General features: G+C 44.0%; 1 protein-coding gene across 1 annotated transcript in view; it reads left to right on the forward strand.

Moving 5' to 3' along the window:
• The window catches only part of FKBP1B (FKBP prolyl isomerase 1B), a 163,061-nt gene that overhangs the window by 119,911 nt on the left and 21,210 nt on the right, over nucleotides 1-21,940 (forward strand). Inside the window, exon 3 of the mRNA XM_086926268.1 lies at nucleotides 8,365-8,477. Within this exon, the coding sequence (XP_086782394.1) occupies nucleotides 8,365-8,477 (113 nt within the window). The remainder of the gene's footprint in view (nucleotides 1-8,364; nucleotides 8,478-21,940) is intronic.

Raw genomic sequence — 21,940 nt, forward strand, 5'->3', positions numbered from 1 at the left:
GACACAACGATCTGCGCATTAAAAGGTTAATCCCGGGCTCCATGCCCTACTCTTTGATTCCCTTAGCAGCTCCATCTCTCTCTTCCTGAGATGTGTCCAGGCCCCTTCCTTGTGATCTACCATTGAATGAAAGAACCATTGAAATTCAGAGAGAGCTTGGCTCTTCCACCCTCCAGTAAATGTCCCTCCCGGTTTATAGGAATGCAGCAATACACAAGTCTGTCTGCGGAAATTCCTCTACTCCTATTTTCACCAGGCAGGCCTGGGCTTCCCAAAATAGAACCCAAATTTCCATGTAAAGTACCAGTGCAGGCACACTTGTACATCCACAGCACACTTACTGCACATCACTGTTCTCCTCATGTATTATGCCACAACACGCATATCTACATGCAGCCATGCGCTCAATGTTCAGTACTGCAGTCTTTCTGTATTGTCCCAGAGTGTGGTATTTTAAAAATACACACCGCCAGAATACTCACATCTACAATGTGTGCATTGTACCACACTTCACCCCTTGTGTAGTGTATTTCCTGCGATCATATATAAACTCCGCAAGTTTCTATCATACTCGATCTTCTACAACTACCAGATGTAGGCCAGAGGTGAGTTAAGCACACAGTATAAGAACATTTAAAAAGGTGACTGAGCCTGTAGGCCTTATTCCAGTGACACAGGGTAAAATGGTCCTGTTCACTACTACTGATCACTACATAGTATGCTGCCACCACCGCACCTGTGATGCTTAACTCCTGATGAAGGCGTTAGCCTTCCATCACTAGGAGCGAAGTGTTTTAGGAGCGCAGTGTTTTGGTACCCCTCGGAGTCCAACTGGACCACAATCCATGAAACAGACCTATGTCATAGTGCACACGGATAATCCTTGTTTGCCTATGTCAAAAAATCAGCATGCGGGATCCAGACAACAGTACAGTTGACTACCCAGGGTAGGAGTACTTGTCTCTTACCATGCAGAGGACGTTTCTGTCCCAACAGAAGGTCTTAGCGAAAGCCTCGTTTGGAATGAGGTTTACCCTTTCTTAAATTTCCAGGTGGGACCAGCTTTGTTTTAGAGGTTAAAGGTAGCAGGGTCATAGGATAGGAGGTGAGGGCAGCCCAGACCTCACCTGCTTTCGGTGGCAAGCGTACCCACCCTTCCTCCTTGGCGCCTTACTGTGCAAGTGCTATAATTGTGTTTTGCTCCCGTCTCGTCCAAGGAGGCTTTTTGTGGTGTTTCTGGTTTTGTCAGCCTTGCTTTCGTACTCGCAAATAAGTTATACAGTTTTTAAAAGATCTAGATCGGGCAGAATACTGTGTTTTTTTTGTTGTTGTTTTTTTTGTAATCACATTTCTTATACATGCTGAGTTTTAACCAACTACTGGAAGTAAGCCTAGATTGTGCTCTGTTGGAAAGTCAAGAGTACATAAGGGCTAGCTAGTAAATGCATAGCCCTTATGTACTCTTGATTTTCCAACAGAGCACAATCTAGGCTTACTTCCAAAAGAGTCAGAAAATGCGAACAAATTTATGCTCAACTAATCGGGGCGGTTAGGAAATTCGAAAAAATGGGGATCCTATTTTGATTAAATGCATTGTAGTTGTCTTTAGTATGTATTTTTTATCGATGTATGGTTTTCATTTTCATCGTATCTCTTTGTATATGTTATTATATTTACTTTCCATGCATTGTTTCATCCAAGACTTCAATAAAAAAATATTTTTTTTAAAAAACATAAGGGCTATCTAACTTTTTTTTTCAGCCAAAGTGCTGTAATATTTGACTCTCTAGGACAGCAGTGGTAAATGAGGGTACTCACAGCGGATATTGCATAATAATTAATGAAAGCCCAATGATCCAGAGAAAATGCCTGGCGTGGTATTAAAGGTCACATGACCCACAGGCTCCATTCAAGCTTTTAATTTTTTTTTTATTAAGTTAAATGTATATTTTAGTTTCAGCTTATTTTGACTTGTCAAAACGAATGCATATGCAATTTTCAGTGTCTGATGCAGAAGTGTTGGGGCAGACCTACCTGCGGGTGTCACACTTGACATAGGGCACCTAGTAGATATAGGACTGACTTAGTTAGGGTGATCACCAACCTCCAGATCATTACTGACTGTGCTCCCACTTCTGCACATGTGTGTAGTAGTCTAATGCATTCTGGGTGCTGTAGTCTTATTTTGCTTCCATTGACCTAATAAGAAAAACACAGATGGAATATGACTTGATATTTATATGTGAAGGTCCGGACTAGAGGCTTTGTCCTTGGTGACTATCATGTGGTGATCACTCTAGACTGACAGTTTCCCACCCCAATCACCGTTCAAGAGTCCAGGTAGGGAGAGACAGTCGTACATGCAATAAAATGCTACTTAGTTATTAGCAATACACTTCCGACTGGTAATGCTCATGTACATGCGGATGCATGATGGTAAATCGCAAACGCTTACATCGTATGCCATTACATCGTAATTGTTACATCGCATGTTCCCTTAGATCGCGAGTAATCACAACGCATACCATTACGTCGTATTTGTATAGCAATGCATGCAAAATACATTCACACCGCATACAGACGCCTCGCATGCTTTTTAATTGCAATTTTTACCCGTATGCGCATTTCAATTCACCAGACTCTAAACCCTAATCTTTGAATCATAAAACAGTACCCTACAATATGACACGCTAAACACTTCCCTAAGCCCTAAACAGTAAAGGCTGTAAAGCAAGCCTACACTACGACCTCAACCCTAAGCCCTAATCCCCAAAGGCCAAAATAATACCTATACTGCAACTAGCCCTAAGCCCTAACGCAACCCCAAAACAGCACCTATACTACTAGTAGCCCTAAGCCCTAATGCCTGAATCCAAAAACAGCACCTATACTACCATTAGCCCTAAGCCCTAATCCCTAAAGGCCAAAACAGTACCTATAATGCAACTAGCCCGAACGCAACCACAAAACAGCACCTATGCTACTAGTAGCCCTAACGCCTGATGACAAAAATGGCACCTATACTACCATTAACCCTGAGCCCTATCTCTAAGCCCTAAATGCGAGCGGCCTCCTTACCTGTCTCTTGTCATTGTTCCAGCGTTGTCTCTCTGTTGTCTGTCCCCCGGAGCCCATCACGACTCCCCCATAGCCCGTCTCAGCGCACGTCCATTACAGCCCATGCTTTGGGAATGCATGCGTTCTGAAAGCGCATGCGATGTAATGGCGTGCGTAGACAAAGCATGCATCGTAACGTTGCGTGCGTTGTAAGTGCATGCGATGCAAACGCATGCTTTCAGATGGATGTCTTCCATACATGCAGGCTCCGGACGCGGAGAGGCAGGACGCGCCACCCCGGGCCCTGCTGCTGCGAGAGGACGAAGAGGCAAGACGGCACCCGGCGTTGATGGAGGTGAGAGGGGGCCCGTTGCTGCGGTGATGGTGTCGGGCGGTAGTGGTGACTCTTCCCCCTCCCCCAGCCCCCGATACGCTGATCACTGGGCTACGACACAGCAACATCTAACAGCACCCATTGAGAAGTGCTAGCACCTGCCATGTTTTTAGGGCCGCGCTAAGGACATGGCCCGCTGGGAGCCTCAATGGCGCTCATCTGAGGGTGTAAGAGTGTAAAAGACACTGGGGGGGATGTCTCCATGCTAGCTCTGGGTGCGCTGTGACGGCCGACCAGTGACGCGGTCCCTTCTCCCCCGCTCCCCAGCTGTCAGTGTCCTGACTCTTCCTATGTCCTATGGCTCCCTGAAGCGTGAAGGGCCTACACCTGCCTGCCGCTGTTCCCTGCCACCAAGACGTGCTCAGGACGCTACATCCTTGCTCCAGGCACCCGCTGCAACGGACACGCCTGCCCCTCTTATTGCAGCTGGCTACCTGCGCTCATCAGGCAAACGATCCCCGCATCCAGGGTGTTAGGTTTGGTCTGGCTCACTAGCACGCGCTGTGGCACATGACCCATCTGTTTGCTCCTCGGCTACTAGACCATCAGATTATAACCCCATAAACAGCAAGCTGCCCTCAGACCTGAGAAGGGGGCACATGGACACAGAGGGGTCGTTGGGACCTGCCTGCGGGGCCTGCCCCAGTCATCTGATGCATTAAGGTTTCCCTTGCTCCTGGTATAGGGGAATTTCAACTTACTACTGAACCCAAGCCTAGACTGCTCTTCCCCTTCCCTGGAAAGCCACGCGCACGCTGTGCTCTGCTAGCTCTCTGTGAGCAACTCTCCTTACTAGACCTTTGGCGCAAACGCAATCCTGCATTCACGAAGTATACCCACTACTTGGGCCAGCATAACACGTGGACCAGGATAGATTTTTGACTAGTGTTGCCGGATGGTTCCAGTCACTGGGGACACTCCCTCGAACGTATTCTGACCACGCCCTGGTGCAGCTTCACCTCTATATTATCCACCCGGAAGTTTTCGAGCGACAGTGGCGATTTCCGAGCCGCGCCCTCCAAGATGATCTTTTTAATGCAGAGGTGCGCAAAGCCATTGAAGACTACTACTCCATTAACACTGTTTCAGTAGACACATGTAAGGTCTTATGGGAGGGCTTTAAGGCATACCGAAGGGATGTGATCATCTCTAAACATGCTGGAGTACTTAAAGACCTGCTTAACACACTTGCGATCAACGAACGCGAAGTCGCGATTTTAGATGCCTCGACACTACACACCTCAGACGAGTGTCAACATTTGTTCCTACTTGTTGAATTCCGCGAGACTGCGGATCGGGCACTATTATACTTGGGCAAATACCAGTCTGCCAGAAGGTATGAAGAAGCTAAGCGACCCAGCAGGGTGCTGGCACAAATCCTCCATCCCCCATATAGCAGATCTTACATCACCGAACTACGCTCGTCCACGAATCAAATACTCTCTTCCACCCCAGCAATTCGCGAGGAATTTCTGGACTACTTCACAGCCTTATACTCTTCTAAAATAGGGAGCGATCTTTCAGCCCAAGAAGACCACTTGTCAGAGATTGCACTGGTGTATTTGGAAAAATACATGCAGGATTTACTAGCAGAGCTGAGGCTGATGTATTTGGCGCCATTGATGCCCTCCGAGGCTCCTCAACTCGCGGATTAAATGGCTTCACTGGGGACTTCTATAAGGCTTACAAAGACATTGGTGCCGCAGTTAATAGATGTCTATGCTGAAGCGCTTGAGAGACAGGTATTGTCCCCCACACTACGAGAAGCGGTCCTTGTTCTCCTCCCCAAACCTGGCAAGGACACGTCCCTTTGTAGCTCTTACAGACCCCTTTCACTATTGAACTTAAATGATAAAATACTAGCTAAAATAATTGCTAATCGTCTATCCTAATTAATGGAATAAATCATATCCCCAGCCCAATCGGGCTCCGTCCCCAATTGATCCACTTCCTTAAATCTCAGAATGTTATTTGTTGTAATACATAGAATCGACCCGAAAGTACCAGCTACTGCTATCCTTTTGGATGCGGAAAAAACTTTTGATTCCTTGGAATGGCCTTTCTTTCTTTCAGTTATGCGCCGCAAGGGAATGCCTATGGGCTTTATAAGCACCACAGCACTTTTATACTGTCGACCATTGGTGAGTCTCCGATTGAACGGCACTCTATCCTGCCCCTTTTCGTTGTCTCGTGACACCCGGTAGGGCTGCCCCCTGTCTCCCCTTTTGGTTTTTTTGGCCATGGATCCTTTGATTCGCCATTTTCAAGAACGTCATCTACACAGAGGCTTACAGTACAACACTGGCCCCTTATTAGTCTCTCTATATGCAGACCACACTATCCGCTATGTTCGAGACCCTCAAGAAAACTTAGAACCACTTATCAGAGAAATACTCAATCTGCAATTTTTCTGGATTGGGCATTAACTGGCATTAATTTTGTCATTGACAAAGAGTACGGATACGTGGGACTGCGGGTTTTCTTTCGAATGGTGCCGTGATTCGGAAAAGTATCTAGGCATACATGTTCACCTGGACACTGCGCAAATCCTCAGTTTGAACTATGGGCGTGCAGTCTGCGCCTTAGAAGCCAAAATGGAACGCTGGCTGTGTCTGCCGCTATCAATAGCAGGCAGAGTTGGGATACTTAAAATGGTAGTACGCCCCAAATTTTTGTATCTTTTTAATAACATCCACATACCCCTCACCAATGGTTTCTTTTTCACTTTACGTACACACCTCATCAGGATGGTATGGGGGGAAGGGCACGCGTCCGCTGGTAGATGCTTACCCTTCCTTGCGACGGGGTGGGGGTGGGGGGGTGGGGGGGGGGGGGGGGATTGTGTCCCAGATCTCCATCTGTATTATTTAGTAGCCCAGTGCTGCTATGCACATGCCTGGTTTCATCCTGACGCAAGGATCCCATTTTTACGACGGGAAGCGGATTTTGTCTTACCCGAACAGCTGGCCGCTGTACTACCGAAGGGCATTCCTTGAGACCCACACAACATACAGACTGTCTCCACCACTAGTTGGGCATGGGATAAACTATGGAGGATAGTCCGCGCCACCACGTTATATTCTTCAGCCCTACCCCTCCCCAACCCCACCTGGCTGCCAATAACCGGGGACCGTTGGGTGACGGAGCATATCCCGCAGGTTTGCTGCTGCTTCACACAAGACCTCAATTCATGGCTATTATACCATCCTTATATTGCTAGTATCTATTTACAAACTCACGTTGACTCCGACACAGAGGTGATTACGTGCTATGGTTTGGAAAAAGGTCGGGACAGGTGGAGGGTAATGCAATATTAAGAAAGCGCAGATGTGGCTATTTACATACCTGTTGCTGTGATATATGTACAATACTTAAATGTGCAATCAGAATACCTAATTTAATGCTCCGTTATAAGACCGTGTACCACCAATTGTATATTGCAGATATGTGAGAAAATTTGAAAATAAAGTTTGAAAAAAAAAGTTTATGAACACCTCTTATACGCCAAGTCTACAGAGAAAATATGTTTTTCTTTTCAATATGCTAAAAGGAGGGAACGTTTTTGTATCCACGAATCCTGTTGCAGTGAGCTGTGTTCCTGCACAGAGACGGGCTGTCTGAAGTAGGCAGTTGTAGGAGCAGCATCTGTGTTCGTGACAGGAGAGAATTGATGGAGGCATCAAAAAGCCAAAGTAAAGCCCAGTAGATCTTCTCAGGCGGGAGAATTGTCTCTTAATTGGAATCACTTGTTCGCCCCCATGCACGGTAAAAAGCAACTTATTTCTTGTGGATGCCCTCATGGCCTGTCCTCCCCTGGATACTAACTGAGGGGCCTTGAATAGGAGCAGAAAAGGGCTTTCCGTAGTAGATGAAACCATGGTTGTGAGGAGGGTTAAGCACTGCAGCATCAGGCAAAAGACAGATGTTCAAGCCTATATGTTCTATTTTTGCATGAAGGCCGCTATGCAGGCACGCTGTTCGTCTCTATGGGGGTTTTCTGCTGTGCTATTCACATGTTTGTTATGGATAATTGAATGCGGTGGGCGGCTTTATAAAGGCAGAGAACCCAGAGTACTTTGCCTTTGTGGGATATTCCATTAACCAGTGCTTCAGAAGCAGGGTTTTTGCTCTGCGGGGCCTGCTGCCTACTAAAATGTTAATGGATTTGAAGTTTACCATCTCGACCACACAACAGTCCTTGGCTGAGGCCAGATGGGGACATGGCCTGCCGGCTTTGTGGCCTTGCTACAGAAAATCTGCTCCCTACTATCTGCCTCGGATAGTCTAGGCTGGACGTGCGGCGAAAATGGTGGCGCCCTCTATCGAACCAAGAAGGGGTGAGCACCTGCAGGCAAGCTAGCCTGGCCTGCCTCAATTCTGCAGATCAGAACCCTAAAGTACATTCTTGGAGTAGAGGGCCCGGAAAAAGGCTGCTGGCAAGCAACCACTCTGGACTCAAATCTACTCACTCCTCCATCTACCTGACCCCCCAGCCTTTCCCAAAAGGGGTCACAATGCCAGCACTTAGCAAAACTAAAAACTAGCATGTAGTTTTCTACTGTCCATTCCAGGCACCTACCTCCGCTTTCCCGGTTGTTCTAAGAAACATCTGGGTAAACCTTCTCTTGTAAATGCTCAGTGGGCACACCATGTGCACGACACAGCATGTATGCATCCATCATGGTGTAAGGAAGTGGGTAGCCATTGCTGCATGGGCTTGTAAGGCTAAAACCAATATCTATAGGCAGTGGTTCTAGAGATTCTTTTGCCATTTCCAGATGATCACAAAGACCGCTTATATGGTTAATAAATTAGTTGTTGACTTGGGTTATGCCTGTTAGATTGACGCATTTCAAGTCCCCACATGCACCTTCTGAGACTGCCTTCTCACAATCGGATTCTTCTGTTTTCAGGAATGCTCCAGAATGGAAAGAAGTTCGACTCGTCAAGAGACCGAAACAAGCCTTTCAAGTTTCGATTTGGAAGACAAGAAGTAATTAAAGGCTGGGAAGAAGGAGTCGCACAGGTAATGCATTGATTGGAGATGAGTTTACAACAACTACAGGTAGTACGAACGTCTAATACATGATGATAATCTAGGATTGGGTCTGTTTGCCGTGTGCCCTTGCACGCAGAATGGTCTGACTCCTGACGATCTGTGTGTTCACACAAGGAACAAGCATGTTTGCAGCCAGCTTTTAATGGGTCTTTGAGCGTGGGGAAGGCTGGCTGCACAGGTAGGGATGTTAGTTGTGGCTCTTGCGATTCTTCATTGCTCCTTTCTGACCTTGGGTGTACACAGGATGTTGTTTGTCATTCAGGAGGGCAGGGGGCAAGCAGGGGCAACTGGACCACAGCCATGGGGCTTCAGGCCTTTTAACACTGCGGTCCTGGGGTCAGCCCTTCTGTGGCTCTGCCCACTCTGCCAATTACAAAACTTTCCACACTTGACTCTCAGTGGTAGCGAGGACGAGAAGCTCAATAACTAATACCACCTCTCCTGCAGCACAATAAGATCAATGTCCAGTCCAGTGCTTCTCTTTTTAAAAAAACAAGTGCTTTATTTCACAGAAATAATAACATTCTACTACACCTACAATAATGCAAGGATACCAGAGTTATGGGCGTGAGTCTTTATGCTTTCTAGGGGCCTCTCTTGGCTAGCGCAGCTATTCTTCCCAGTATGTCTCCCTGTTTTTGTGCTTTCCTCTCAGATCCAGAGTTTAAGATACTGGCTGTTTGTTCAGCTTAGCACTCGGTCTCTTGGGTCTAGGCCCTTTCACCCAGTATGTAGGAGCTGCGCTGGGTCATGTCCTACCCTCCCACGGCAGTGGAACCTCACCAGTAGCAGGGGTCACACAGCATCTTCAGAGAAGCTGTATGACTGACAGCCACACTGCGGGGCGCTCAAAGCGTCACAGTAGGAGCAAAGACTTCTATCAGTGGCCTTCTTACAGGCACTGGCAGTAGATCTCTGCTCACCACGCAGTTCACTCTGGCACTCCTGTGAGTACTTGGTGCTTTTTCTTCTGCGCCAAGGGAGTTTGTTCCACAAATGTTTCAATGTTTTTTTGAGAATATTACTATGAAGGACAATTAATGGTCCTAATGGAGTTTAGTTCAGTCAAACGAAATTCACGAATGGCTGTTAGCACATAAATACATTCAACATAGAACAATAAACAAAGAAAACAATAACTAGAAGGTGTATATGCAAAATGTTGGATTTTATCAAAAAGTAAGTCACAAGGGAATTAAAATACAAATATAAATACAGGAATACAGGAAGAACATAAGAATTTCAGTTGGCTCCTCTGTAAAACCTGAGCACACCTATCCAATATGCAAATATTATTAATTCTTATAGGATAAGGTTGAGGGTCGACGTTTCGGTCTCCTATGAATGTTTCTGTGAGACCATCTTCAGGACTGATCAATTAGTATTTGTAAGGCCCTATTGTAAAATGAAACAGAAATATTTACAATTGCAATTGAATCAAATCTTATAATTTCACTGAACATTTTACACCTAGAGGAAAAACAATACAGCACATTAAACTGGACAATACACACAATTATTCAACTAAAAAGCACATCACTGTTATCTACTGTCATTTTTAAATTTAAATGGCATAACGGATTAATAAAGAGTTAGGACCTATAACGTCTCATAGTGTCTTATGTTGAAGGTCCTGAAAGGAGTAAATCCAACATTTAGGGTAAGCACAATTAGTAATCATTATATACATTTTAATCATTTTCAATGTTGTCATGAAAGCGCTTTTTTTAAAGAAAAGAAATGGAGTGTCATTTGAAGAAGCAAAAGCATTTTTAAAGATCTCATAGCTCATGCCTTAAAATATCTGACATCGTACATACATGTAATTACAGATCAATAGACAAATGCCTAACCCCTCATTTCGAGTCCCATTTTTCTCCGTGACAAAGAACTGAAATAAAGGTACGAAAAGGAAACTACATTCCCTAATATCTAATTATGACCCACTAAATATCGGCCTTTAATACAGAAGTTACCTTCTCTGTTTAGCAACTTATACATTTCTTTACCAGTAACCTGTCTGCCACTTCGTGGGCTAACAATTCATTGTTTTTGCTTTTTAAAAATGCTTTTGCTTCTTCAAATGACACTCCATTTCTATTCTTTAAAAAAAGCGCTTTCATGACAACATTGAAAATGAATAAAATGTATATAATGATTACTAATTGTGCTCACCCAAAATGTTGGATTTACTCCTTTCAGGACCTTCAACATAAGACACTGAGACGTTGTAGGTCCTAACTCTTTATTAATCAGTTATGCCATTTAAATTTAAAAATGACAGTAGATATCAGTGATGTGCTTTTTAGTTGAATAATTGTGTGTATTGTCCAGTTTAATGTGTTGTATTGTTTTTCCTCTAGGTGTAAAATGTTCAATGAAATTATAAGATTTGATTCGAATGTAATTGTAAATATTTCTGTTTCATTTTACAATAGGGCCTTACAAATATTAATTGATCAGTCCTGAAGATGGTCTCACAGAAACATTCATAGGAGACCGAAACGTCGACCCTCACCCTTATCCTATAAGAATTAATAATATTTGCATATTGGATAGGCGTGCTCAGGTTTTACAGAGGAGCCAACTGAAATTCTTATGTTCTTCCTGTATTCCTGAATATATATTTGTATTTTAATTCCCTTGTGACTTACTTTTTGATAAAATCCAACATTTTTCATATACACCTTCTAGTTATTGTTTTCTTTGTTTATTGTTCTATGTTGCATGTATTTATGTGCTAACAGCCATTTGTGAATTTCGTTTGACTGAACTAAACTCGATTAGGACCATTAATTGTCCTTCATAGTAATATTTTCAAAAAAACATTGAAACATTTGTGGAACAAACTCCCTTGGAGGCATTTCTTATCCATTTCATATCTTCACCCAAGGCCCCAAGGGTATATTGGGTTGCTCACTGTTTACCTTTTCTTCTGCGCGACGACATGCCCTCAGGTAGTGATTCTTTGGTGTGATGGTCATCAGGTGATGTTCTCATCACACAGTGCCACAAGGCCATGACCTCAATTCTTCACGAGGCACCATGGTGCGCACATCTCGGATGACTTGATCTTCAGCGCTGGTCTTGAGCCTAAAGCACACTTTGGCAGTGCAGTTGTTGCGCGGTCCACTTATGAGGCTCATGGGCGACCAGCAGGCGCTTATCCCGGCTTTGGTCTGGACTGTTGCTCGAGCACACAGCTCTATGTGCCGTAATAGCTACAACATGGTGACAGTCTGGGAGTACCCAAACCCACAGGATATACCATACATTCCTGACCCACAGTCATACCCATCAAAGTCTTCTCCCCCAGAAGACCACATTGGATGTGGGCACCTATTAAACAGACCTGCCATTTACCACGGGGTCACCATGCACTCCGACGAGGCAGAGGAAGATTTCCTCTTAGATACATTTCAACAATCACAGAGATCTGTTCAAATTCTCCCTATGATTAAAGGGGTCATCAAACACGCTCCAGAAATTTTTAAAGACTCTGTACGTACTAGCATTTTAAACCCTAGGATTGAGAAAAAATATAGGCCTGCACCTGCAGATCCAGCCTACATTAAAGGGCAACTACCATTGGATTCCCTAGTCGTCTCCAGTGCTAGGAAAAGGGCAATCTCACAAACTTCAGGTGAGGCACCTCCACCTGATAAAGAATCCAAAGTCATAGATGCCTCAGGCAAAAGAATAGCCGCACAAGCTACCAACATAAGGCGTATAGCTAATACCAAAGCCCTCCTTTCCGGATATGATAGGGCTCATTATGACCAGCTAGAAAAACTGCTAGACCATCTACCTGACTAATATAAGGCACAAGCAAATGATCTAAACAAGAAGGGAAACTCATTTCTAATGCCTCTATCAAGTGCGCACTAGACATTGCAGATACTGCATCTAGAGCTGTAAATACTAGTATAGTACTTAAAAGACATGCATGGCTACGCATTTCAGGATTTAAACAAAGTCCAAACTACTATTTTAAATCAACCATTCAATCAAAACCAATTGTTTGGACCAGAGGTAGACACAGCTCTGGAAAAAATGAAGAAGGATACAGACACTGCTAAATCTATGGGAGCTTTACCGTCCACACAAACTAGAGGTTCCTTTCGTCGCTCCTTCTACAGAGGGGGCTCCAAACAAACCGGTACAGACAGCACAACAAGGAGCAGGGGTTTACTCGCTGTATTTTCTAAGTCCCAAGAAGGACGGGACACTAAGACCAATTCTCGACCTCAGGCCCCTAAATTATTACATACAATCAGATCATTTTCATATGATCACTTTACAACAAGTGCTCCCACTGCTGCAACAAGGCGATTTCCTTACGACACTAGACCTAAAGGACGCCTACTTCCACATTCCTATACATCCTGCTCACAGAAAGTATCTACGGTTTGTACTGGAAGGACAACATTATCAGTTTAAAGTCCTTCCATTCGGAGTGACAACGACACCACAAGTATTCACAAAGTGCCTAGCAGTGGTAGCAGCACACCTCAGGAGACAACAAATACATGTCTTCCCTTATCTAGACGACTGGCTCATAAAAGCCAAGTCATTCAATCAGTGTGTCCAACACACACATCAGACAATGCAAACGTTGCCCGACTTAGGGTTCACCATCAACTACACCAAGTTGCACCTGCAACCCTCTCACATACATCAGTATCTAGGGGCTACAATAGACACGTCTACAGCTCTAGCGTATCCCAGTCCAGCAAGGATACAGAGCATTCAAGCCTTAGTCACACTTTTTCAACAGCAACAACCTCTGCAAGCCAGAATGTTCATGAGACTATAGTACCATATGCCAGACTGCAAATGTGTCAGTTACAGGAATGTCAAGCACGACAGTTGAACCCGGCTCAAGGTCAACTAACAGACCTGGTGTTGGTAGACAGCCGCACACATCGCTCTCTGCAGTGGTGGAACACCAAAAACTTGAGAAAGGGGCGGCTGTTCCTCGAGCCTGTTCCACAGCTAGTGCTTACAGCAGACTCATCCCTCACAGGATGGGTAGCTCATCTCCTACACTACACAACTCAAGGACATTGGAACAGTCAACAACGATTGTTCCATATCAATCATCTAGAGCTGCTAGCAATATTCTTAGCACTCAAAACATTCCAAGTATAAGTACATAACATAGCTGTCTTAAACCGGACGGACAACATGACAGCCATGTATTACATACAAAAACAGGGGGGTGGGGGGGGACACACTCTCTACAACTGTCCCAACTCGCACAGAGCATTTGGAGATGGGCCATTCTACAAAACATATATCTGTTAGCAGAGCACCTTCCAGGAGTTCACAATCAGATAGCAGATCTGTTGAGTCGGCAGACACAACAAATTCACGAATGGGAACTACATCCGCAGGTTCTTCAACCATTCTTTCACCAGTGGGGTCATCCAGACATAGATCTGTTCTCCACATACGTAAACGCAAAATGCCCAACCTTCGCCGCCTGGTTTCCACACCCGCTGTCCAAGGGCAATGCGATATGGATGAACTGGTCAGGCAGATTTGCGTATGCTTTTCCGCCCATACCACTAATACCATTGGTAGTACGCAAGCTCAGACAACAGTCTCTAAAACTGATCCTGGTAGCTCCCACATGGGCACAGCAACTTTGGTTCACCACACTGCTAGAGCTATCTCTAGTCCCACACCAAAAGCTACGACTGACTCCATCCCTACTCACGCAAAACCATGGGGACATCAGACACCCAGACCCAAATCAACTGAATGTGGCGATCTGGCTCCTAAAGTCTTAGAGTTTGGTTATCTTAACCTACCACCAGACTGTATGAACATCATTAAAGAGGCCAGGAGACCTACTACCAGAGCTTGTTATGCTGCTAAATGGAAAAGATTTGCCATTTACTGCAATAATAATCAAATTGATCCCCTGGATTCTTCTATCCAAAATATAATTTGCTACCTTCTACATTTACAAAGGTGTAACTTGGCATATTCATCCATACACCTACACCTTGCAGCAATTGCGGCATACTTACAGAATAGAAAACATTGGTCTCTTTTTAGAGTACCTACAATTAAAGCATTTATGGAAGGATTAAAGAGAATCATTCCACCCAAGTTACCACCTTCTCCAGTGTGAAACCTTAACGTGGTTCTTACAAGGCTCATGGGACCCCCTTTTGAACCTCTACACAAATGTGAACTGCAATTCCTCACATGGAAAACGGCTTTCCTTATTGCGATCACCTCTCTTAGAAGAGTAAGTGAGATACAAGCGTTCACTATACAAGAACCTTTCCTACAACTACATCGTAACAAAGTTGTGCTAAGAACTAATCCTAAATTCCTTCCAAAATTGATTATTTTTTTCATTTAAACCAATCTGTAGAGTTACCAGCGTGTAGCAGAAAGAGCTCTACATACCCTAGATGTTAAAAGAGCTCTTCTCTACTATATAGATAGGACTGAATCTTTTCGGAAGACAAAGCAATTATTTGTAGCTTTCTCTCCACCTCATAAAGTCAACCCCATCTTTAAGGGTGGAATTGCAAGGTGGATTGTAAAATGTATGCAAGTCTGCTATCAAAAAGCAAAACGTACATTAACAGTTCCTACTAGAGCGCACTCCACACGCAAGCTAAGAGCCTCCATGGCTTTCTTAGGGAACATCCCCTTAGAAGACATGTGCAAGACAGCAACATGGTCTACAACACACACCTTCACTAAACACTACTGTGTTGATGTGCAAGCCAAGCAGCAAGCTGCAGTAGGCCAAGCTGTTCTTAAAACTCTTTCAAACAACTGCAACAGATACAGGTGACCACCGCTAGGGGAGACACTGCTGCACAATCGATGCATAGTGTAGTATATGCAGCTCATATGCCTCGAACGGAAAATGCTACTTACCAGTATGCATCTGTTCTTGGCATGTAGAGCTGCAGATCACTACACGCCCTCCCGCCTCCCCGGGACTTGTATCTGTTCTAGTTTCTCTCTTACTTAGATGCACACGCATGGACATCTTTTCTGTACTTCTACTAACTCCATCATTTCCCATCATGGCGAAAAACAATCTAGGATGGAGCCGATGCCCATGCGCACTATCGTCCAAGGGAGGAGTCACTTATCTCGTGACTACAAAATGCAATCATCCGAGCCCAAAACCAGGTGGCGATCTAATGCATAGTGTAGTGATCTGCAGCTCTAGATGCAAAGAACAGATGCATACTGGTAAGTAGCATTTTCCTTTTCCATCATTCTCTCTCCCAAATGATTTGTCTTGGAAAAAGTGACAACAAGCTGGGTCTATTTACACAGGCACCATATTTGAAAATCTTTGTTACAGCCTGATGTGTGTTCCTTGCCTAAGGGATCCAACTGTGAGTGATAGCCTGAAGCAGTCCAGTATGATAACATAGGGATGTATATCCACGAGTCTCTGGCGACCGTAAAATAAGCGACTTGGTGTACCCTTGGCAGCATGTTTATTTCTAGAGATTTGTTTGACATTAATGCTTGTAAAATTCAAGTCCATGCAACAAATCCAGAAACAATGTTGCAATGCATTGCCTTCTCATCTTGTATTGGGAACTAAATCGGTCCTGTCCACGCCATCACTCGGTGAATGAAGCTTGGGACTGTGCTCTGGTAGCACTATCCAATTTATCTCAGACTCTACTAGAGCTGCACAAAACATGGTCTTCACGCCTGGTGTATCAGAACACGTCCGCCTCAGGAGCATGGAGAAATGAGCTCACTCAAGCGCCTGGTAGCCTGCAGACGTAGGTGGAAAAGGGTTACTTTGTTTATTGTGGTAAGTACAACAGGATATGGAGTAGCTCCTCTGGGAAAAGGTTCCATTTTACTGCACAGCCTCCAACTTTTCTTCTGGCTTACTCTCACCCACAGCTGGCATTTCCAGCATTCTCACTAACATCCACAGCAATGACATGCTGCTTCACGCACACTAATGCACACATAAAAAATGTGTGTCCCAAATCTCATTCTGACCCTTGGGGTGAGGTGTTCCGCCGTGGCCTGATTCTTACTTCAGGTTATTCTGTGTTAAAATAATTAGGTTTTTTTTCTTGTAAGATTCTTCACTGTTTCCATCCTTTTCCTATTTTGAGTGGGCATTGTCACAAATGTGTTTTCTTTATCATTAGACTGAATTAAAGTAAGGATTCCCACCAGGGTATTTTTAGTCTTCCTTGTTTTGCCCTCCTTGAACCCAACTTCACAAACCAGAATCCAACCATCTCTACTCAGATATGCGGCACCGATTCTTCTGGAGCGACCAACTCTTCCTCCCCGTTTCCAGACAAAATTGATATTAGTCCGATCCTTTATATAGAAAAAGAGTTCTCCCAGATACTTTAAGGCCCAGAGGAGGGAGGTAAACAAAAACAGAGAAAAAAGTACCTCTGTGAAGGCCTATATTTCTTTTAACACGGAATATATCCAAACACTTTGTAGAAAGATGCCAATGAGAAAGGGTAAATTATTATTCAAACATGGTATATTTATTTAACTTATTTTTTGATTTTCAACATTTATCAACATTTATAAACATTTGTGCAAAGGAAACAGGAATCTTTGACCAGAACCCCCGGATACGAAATCGGCGCTCGAGTAAACAAGGCTGCAGCTATTTACATCTAAATCTACCCTTACGTAAAGCCACACTTTTGGGAGGTACTTTCTGTGCTGCAAGGAAACCAAAACCTTCAGATATATTGGTTACACAGAAGTCCCCCAAATGGCTCATTTTCTAAAAATAACTCACATGAGCCCTCTCTGGACACTGAGCTGATGCCTACAAAAATCTAAAAGTCCCTTTCGGATACTCGCTTAGGTCCTTCTTCTATCATAGAAATCTCTGTACCAAGCCCTCATATTTTTAACTATAATACATTTGATAATTGTCTGTTCGCTGCTCTTGGCCCTGAGGAAGGTGACACTCACCGAAACGTACGTCGGCCTACCACCTACTGTCCATGATACGATCTGGTTAATTCCATCATTATCAGTAGAACCATACCATCTAGGTTCCCATGCGTTCCACGTTAAATACACCTCTGAGCCAGCATTTGTGTTAGTCCAATGTCTTGTAAATACATGTCTCTGTGCTTAGTTTGTTAGATTTGTACTTTTTACTCTTTAGCAATAGTATGACTGATGTATGAGTGTGTGCTGCATAATCACTAGGATTAACTGTTATTGGAGGGCATCTTTTTGACTGACAGAATGACCTTTTCTAAAAAATGTATATAATAAGTCGTTTTTGCATAATGATATTGTAATGTACCTTTGCACAAATGTTTATAAATGTTGATAAATGTTGAAAATCAAAAAATAAGTTAAATAAATATACCATGTTTGAATAATAATTTACACTTTCTCATTGGCATCTTTCTACAAAGTGTTTGGATATATTCCGTGTTAAAAGAAATATAGGCCTTCACAGAGGTACTTTTTTCTCTGTTTTTATTAGTCCGATCCTTTTACATGCTTTCCTGTCTTTGTTGCCTGGCCGTTTTTGCTGGACTTTCAGAGCCCTTTGATCATGACCCTGGCATGCGCTGCACTTTACTAGTTCACAAAAGTCAAACTTCATCTGATAATCCTCTCCATGCCATTTCTGAAGTGTGTCCAATTTATATTGTGTAATTGTAGGTTTCTTTTAAATTGTTAGGTCTTTGAAGAGAAGTAGTGTAGAGCTAATTTGTCGCACACAAGATGATTAACAGCTTGGGCAATTACGCTGAGGTAGATCAAGATACGTGGCGATAGAAGTAATGGATATCGAAAACACACTTCAATTACCAATGATTGTTACTTTTTCTCATTTGTGTATTTACATTGATGATACAGTGTAGCATGTGGCAGTAGATTTGATCAAATACTGGAGTTCTGAAAAAGTTTGTGAATCAGAACCTCATGGTCGAGGTGAAGAAGGTGTAAGCAGTTTTGTTTAAGCACACATATGTATTGAATGTATTTGAGATGGCTTGGGAGGCTATTCTGAGTTGTCTCTGTAGAATAGGGTATTACCATTCCAAGGGACCAAGGAGCTAGAAGCATGAAAACCTCAAGGGGTAAATAAATTCTTAGGAACATAGGAGGTGGACTTTGGCTGAGCCTAAGCAGTTGGGCACAGTGTGGCACTAAACTGGTGGAGCGAAGTAGGGTTCAGCATTGCTGTGAATAACAGAATGTGAATTTCAATGGAAGCCTTTTATTTGGTGGATAGCCATCTGGCTTGGTACTGATAAAGGAAGTGTTTGAGTGGATTGGGAAGTTTTGTAAATTGTGACCGGTTTGGTGATTTTTCTTTAAAGGCCCATGGATGAGCTGTTAAAATAGTCCATTGTGTGTTCGCAACTCACACATTTTTGGTGGGTTTGATTGATTTGAAATAGAAGATGCTGCTGGCTGATAGGTCTGATGTTTAGCAGCTGGAATCCAACCTCTGATGAAGAATAAGTGATAAAGAGAAACTGCTTCCTGCATTAGAGGAGAACGCAAAGTTGGTGGAGAGGAAGTAGATGTGGTTGAGGTTGCAAAGTATAAAAGTTCTTCCTTAGATGAGTTTCACTTTAATGAATAGTGGGCCATCCAATGGCTTATCACAAAGAGGCTTTTAGAGATTCATGTGTGTAGGAAGAGGTAAGGAGGGAAAGAAGAAGACTGTTTGGCTTACAGCAGTAGGGAGAGATCCTTGAATGAAGGCAGATTATGAATAAGAAAAAGGAGAGGCCACATAATGAGCATGGTGGTACACAGATGGGGTGAGTTTGGCGGTAAATGTAAAAAGCAAAATGAAGGCAGGTTCCATGTAGGAAAAAGTAAAATAAGTCAGAATAACCATTGAGGCCCTTTAACTGGGAGAGGAGTGGGCGGTAAATGTGACTAGCCACTGGATGTGGAAATATTCAAAGAGGTACAAAGCGTTGGATGGTCAACGGCATAGAACATCTCCGAGATCTGCATGGAGAACGATGACTGTGTTGTGAAAAAAATGAATTCTGAATTGCGCCACAAACCGGCGCAACTCAACCAACTCCTTAAACGAACCCTCTCTTTGAAGGATAGTGAGAAGATTACAGTCTTCATGAATCAATATCCCCACACCTATGCCAGTCTAGCAGAAGCGCTGAGCACTACTAAAACAATTGATTACTAAGCACAAAATCTGATAACTTCACCCCTCACATATCATTCTCTTCTCTGATAGTGCCCGCCCCCTCCTTTTTTGGCAATAATCCTCATTTTGCACTCTGACAGTGACCTATGTCTGTATATTACTTAGCATCTGAAAGATCTGCCCACACCTCTGATTTCATCCTCCTCAATACCATGCTTGATTGATCACTGGAACAGATCCTTTATTGACCTTCTGTCTAATTCTGACCTGAAGAAAAGCCCTCCGCATCCTCACAAGGACATTAATCCCCGCCCCTTCTTCTCTCTCAAAGAACTAGTTTGGAAGGCTCAGTACCTTTCTGTGCACACCGGAGCACTGGGGGGATTAATCAGCTCATTTCTCAAATCCGTGCCTATGCTGGACGCCTTCTACTTTTCAACATCACAACCAACAAACACCTCGTGCTTCCTAAGACCATCGCTACACCAAGCACCCAGAATCCTAGGCGGCAGTGCTAAATATGAGCCTGTAGTTGCAGGTGGCATCCACGTTTGGGGACCGGAGCGGATTTTTCATTCAAGAGGTTTTGAGCCAAAACAAAAGAGAGAAATTGAAAAGGAGGAAAGAAGGAGGAAGTAAATGATTCTAAAAAGTGAAAAGGGGAGAAAATAGAGATGGAAAAAGCCTGCAAGGTTGGCTAAAGGGTAGGGAGTTTAGTGTGGTGGAGGAAATGGGCATGAAAAGGAAAGAAGGCGACGGAGCCTTGGTATTCTGTAACCCCGACGTTCAGTAGCACTGGCCACAGCTGCTGAGATCAGCTTTGGGCAAGAGCACTTATTTCACAAATTGAACAGGGACAGCAGGCACAAAGAGGAATAGATGTGCTGTGACCTTTGACCTTGCTGCTTGGAAAGAAGTGCTCAAGAATATCCTTTTTCATATATAAGATTACTAGGAGTTAATCGGTAATTATGCACACCAATACCGACGCCAGCAGTGAGGAAAGCACAGGGCTAATGTACATTTATTGTCATTGACTAGTATGTGGTATGTGTTTTTCTCTGTATTAGAACGTTGAGCGCTCCATTGAATACAATGGAGTGCTCTGGGCTTCTAATGGCCGGAAGAAGGCCAAAAAGCTACATTCCAATGCTTTTTTTCTTTTCACAGCTGCTGATGTGAACAAAGGCCTCTTGGAGCCCGAGGGGATTTAACCCCCCCTCGGGCTCTGAGACGCTTTTGTTTTTACAAATTACAAAATTCTGTCCTGGGGGGGGGGGGGGGGGGGGGGAGGGAATGTTTTAATAGCCTTGAGCCCTCCGTAGAAGGCTCTACTGGCCATTTAACGCTGGAGTGGGCTTTTAGTGATCGGTGGAGCCCACAAAGTTGGACTCTAAGGCTATTTTGTTCCACTCTCCTTCTATTAACGGGTGCAGTTCAACAAAGATCCGGAAATATTCTCAGAAGTTAAGATTTAGTCCATGTTCCATAGTAACACTCGGCTTACGTTCTCTTTCTTCTTACCACATTTCTCTCTGTTCTTTAGTCTTTTTCCCTAAGTCCACTGGGTATGCCCAGACATGAGTCCCGTGCAGACTATAACTGAAATCCAGTTTTACTTGGCTGTTGAGCCCCAATTAGGCCGAAACCAGCCTTAGGTTGCTTGTATTCCTGTTCAGGAAGGAACTGGGTTCTCCGTTTTGGCTGGACTGTCCCCATTGTAGCAGGGCCAACACTGATTTACATATGGCTGGTTCCAAACTGAGGTGGCATGGTGTGCAAAATAGCAATGGCCTGGGACGCAGCCCTGAGTTATTAGCAGTGGCTGAGATTAATTCAAGCTTTCCACCAATCAGTTAACCAGTAGGCCACACGGTAAGAGGCCTGTCACAGACTGGATTTGCTTAGCCATAGAGTTTAGCTGAGGCCTTGGGAATTCAGCAGTTCCATTGTGACCATGCCACAAGCAGTATTGGACCACTGAGCAAAATGCCCCAACTTGTATGGTATTAAAATCCAAAATGGGAGCGGTGGGGAAAAGTCTCTTGTACTTTTCTTCCACTGTTGGTCATCTTCGCAGATGTTTTGGGCCGCTCTAAGCATGCTTCTGAGGTTATGGACCTCTCCCTAGAAAACCATCTAGATAGTCAGGCCCAGACCATTGGAAGGTCTCTCACTGAATTAACACCTTGGCTGCTAGGGGTTTTCCCCTCCTGTGCTGATCCTTGGTGAACTCCATTGTTCATGAGGAGCTCAGCTCGTCATAAGCACAGCTCAACCG

This window comes from Lissotriton vulgaris, chromosome 6 (assembly GCF_964263255.1).
Source record: "Lissotriton vulgaris chromosome 6, aLisVul1.2, whole genome shotgun sequence".
In the NCBI taxonomy this organism is placed as follows: domain Eukaryota; kingdom Metazoa; phylum Chordata; class Amphibia; order Caudata; family Salamandridae; genus Lissotriton; species Lissotriton vulgaris.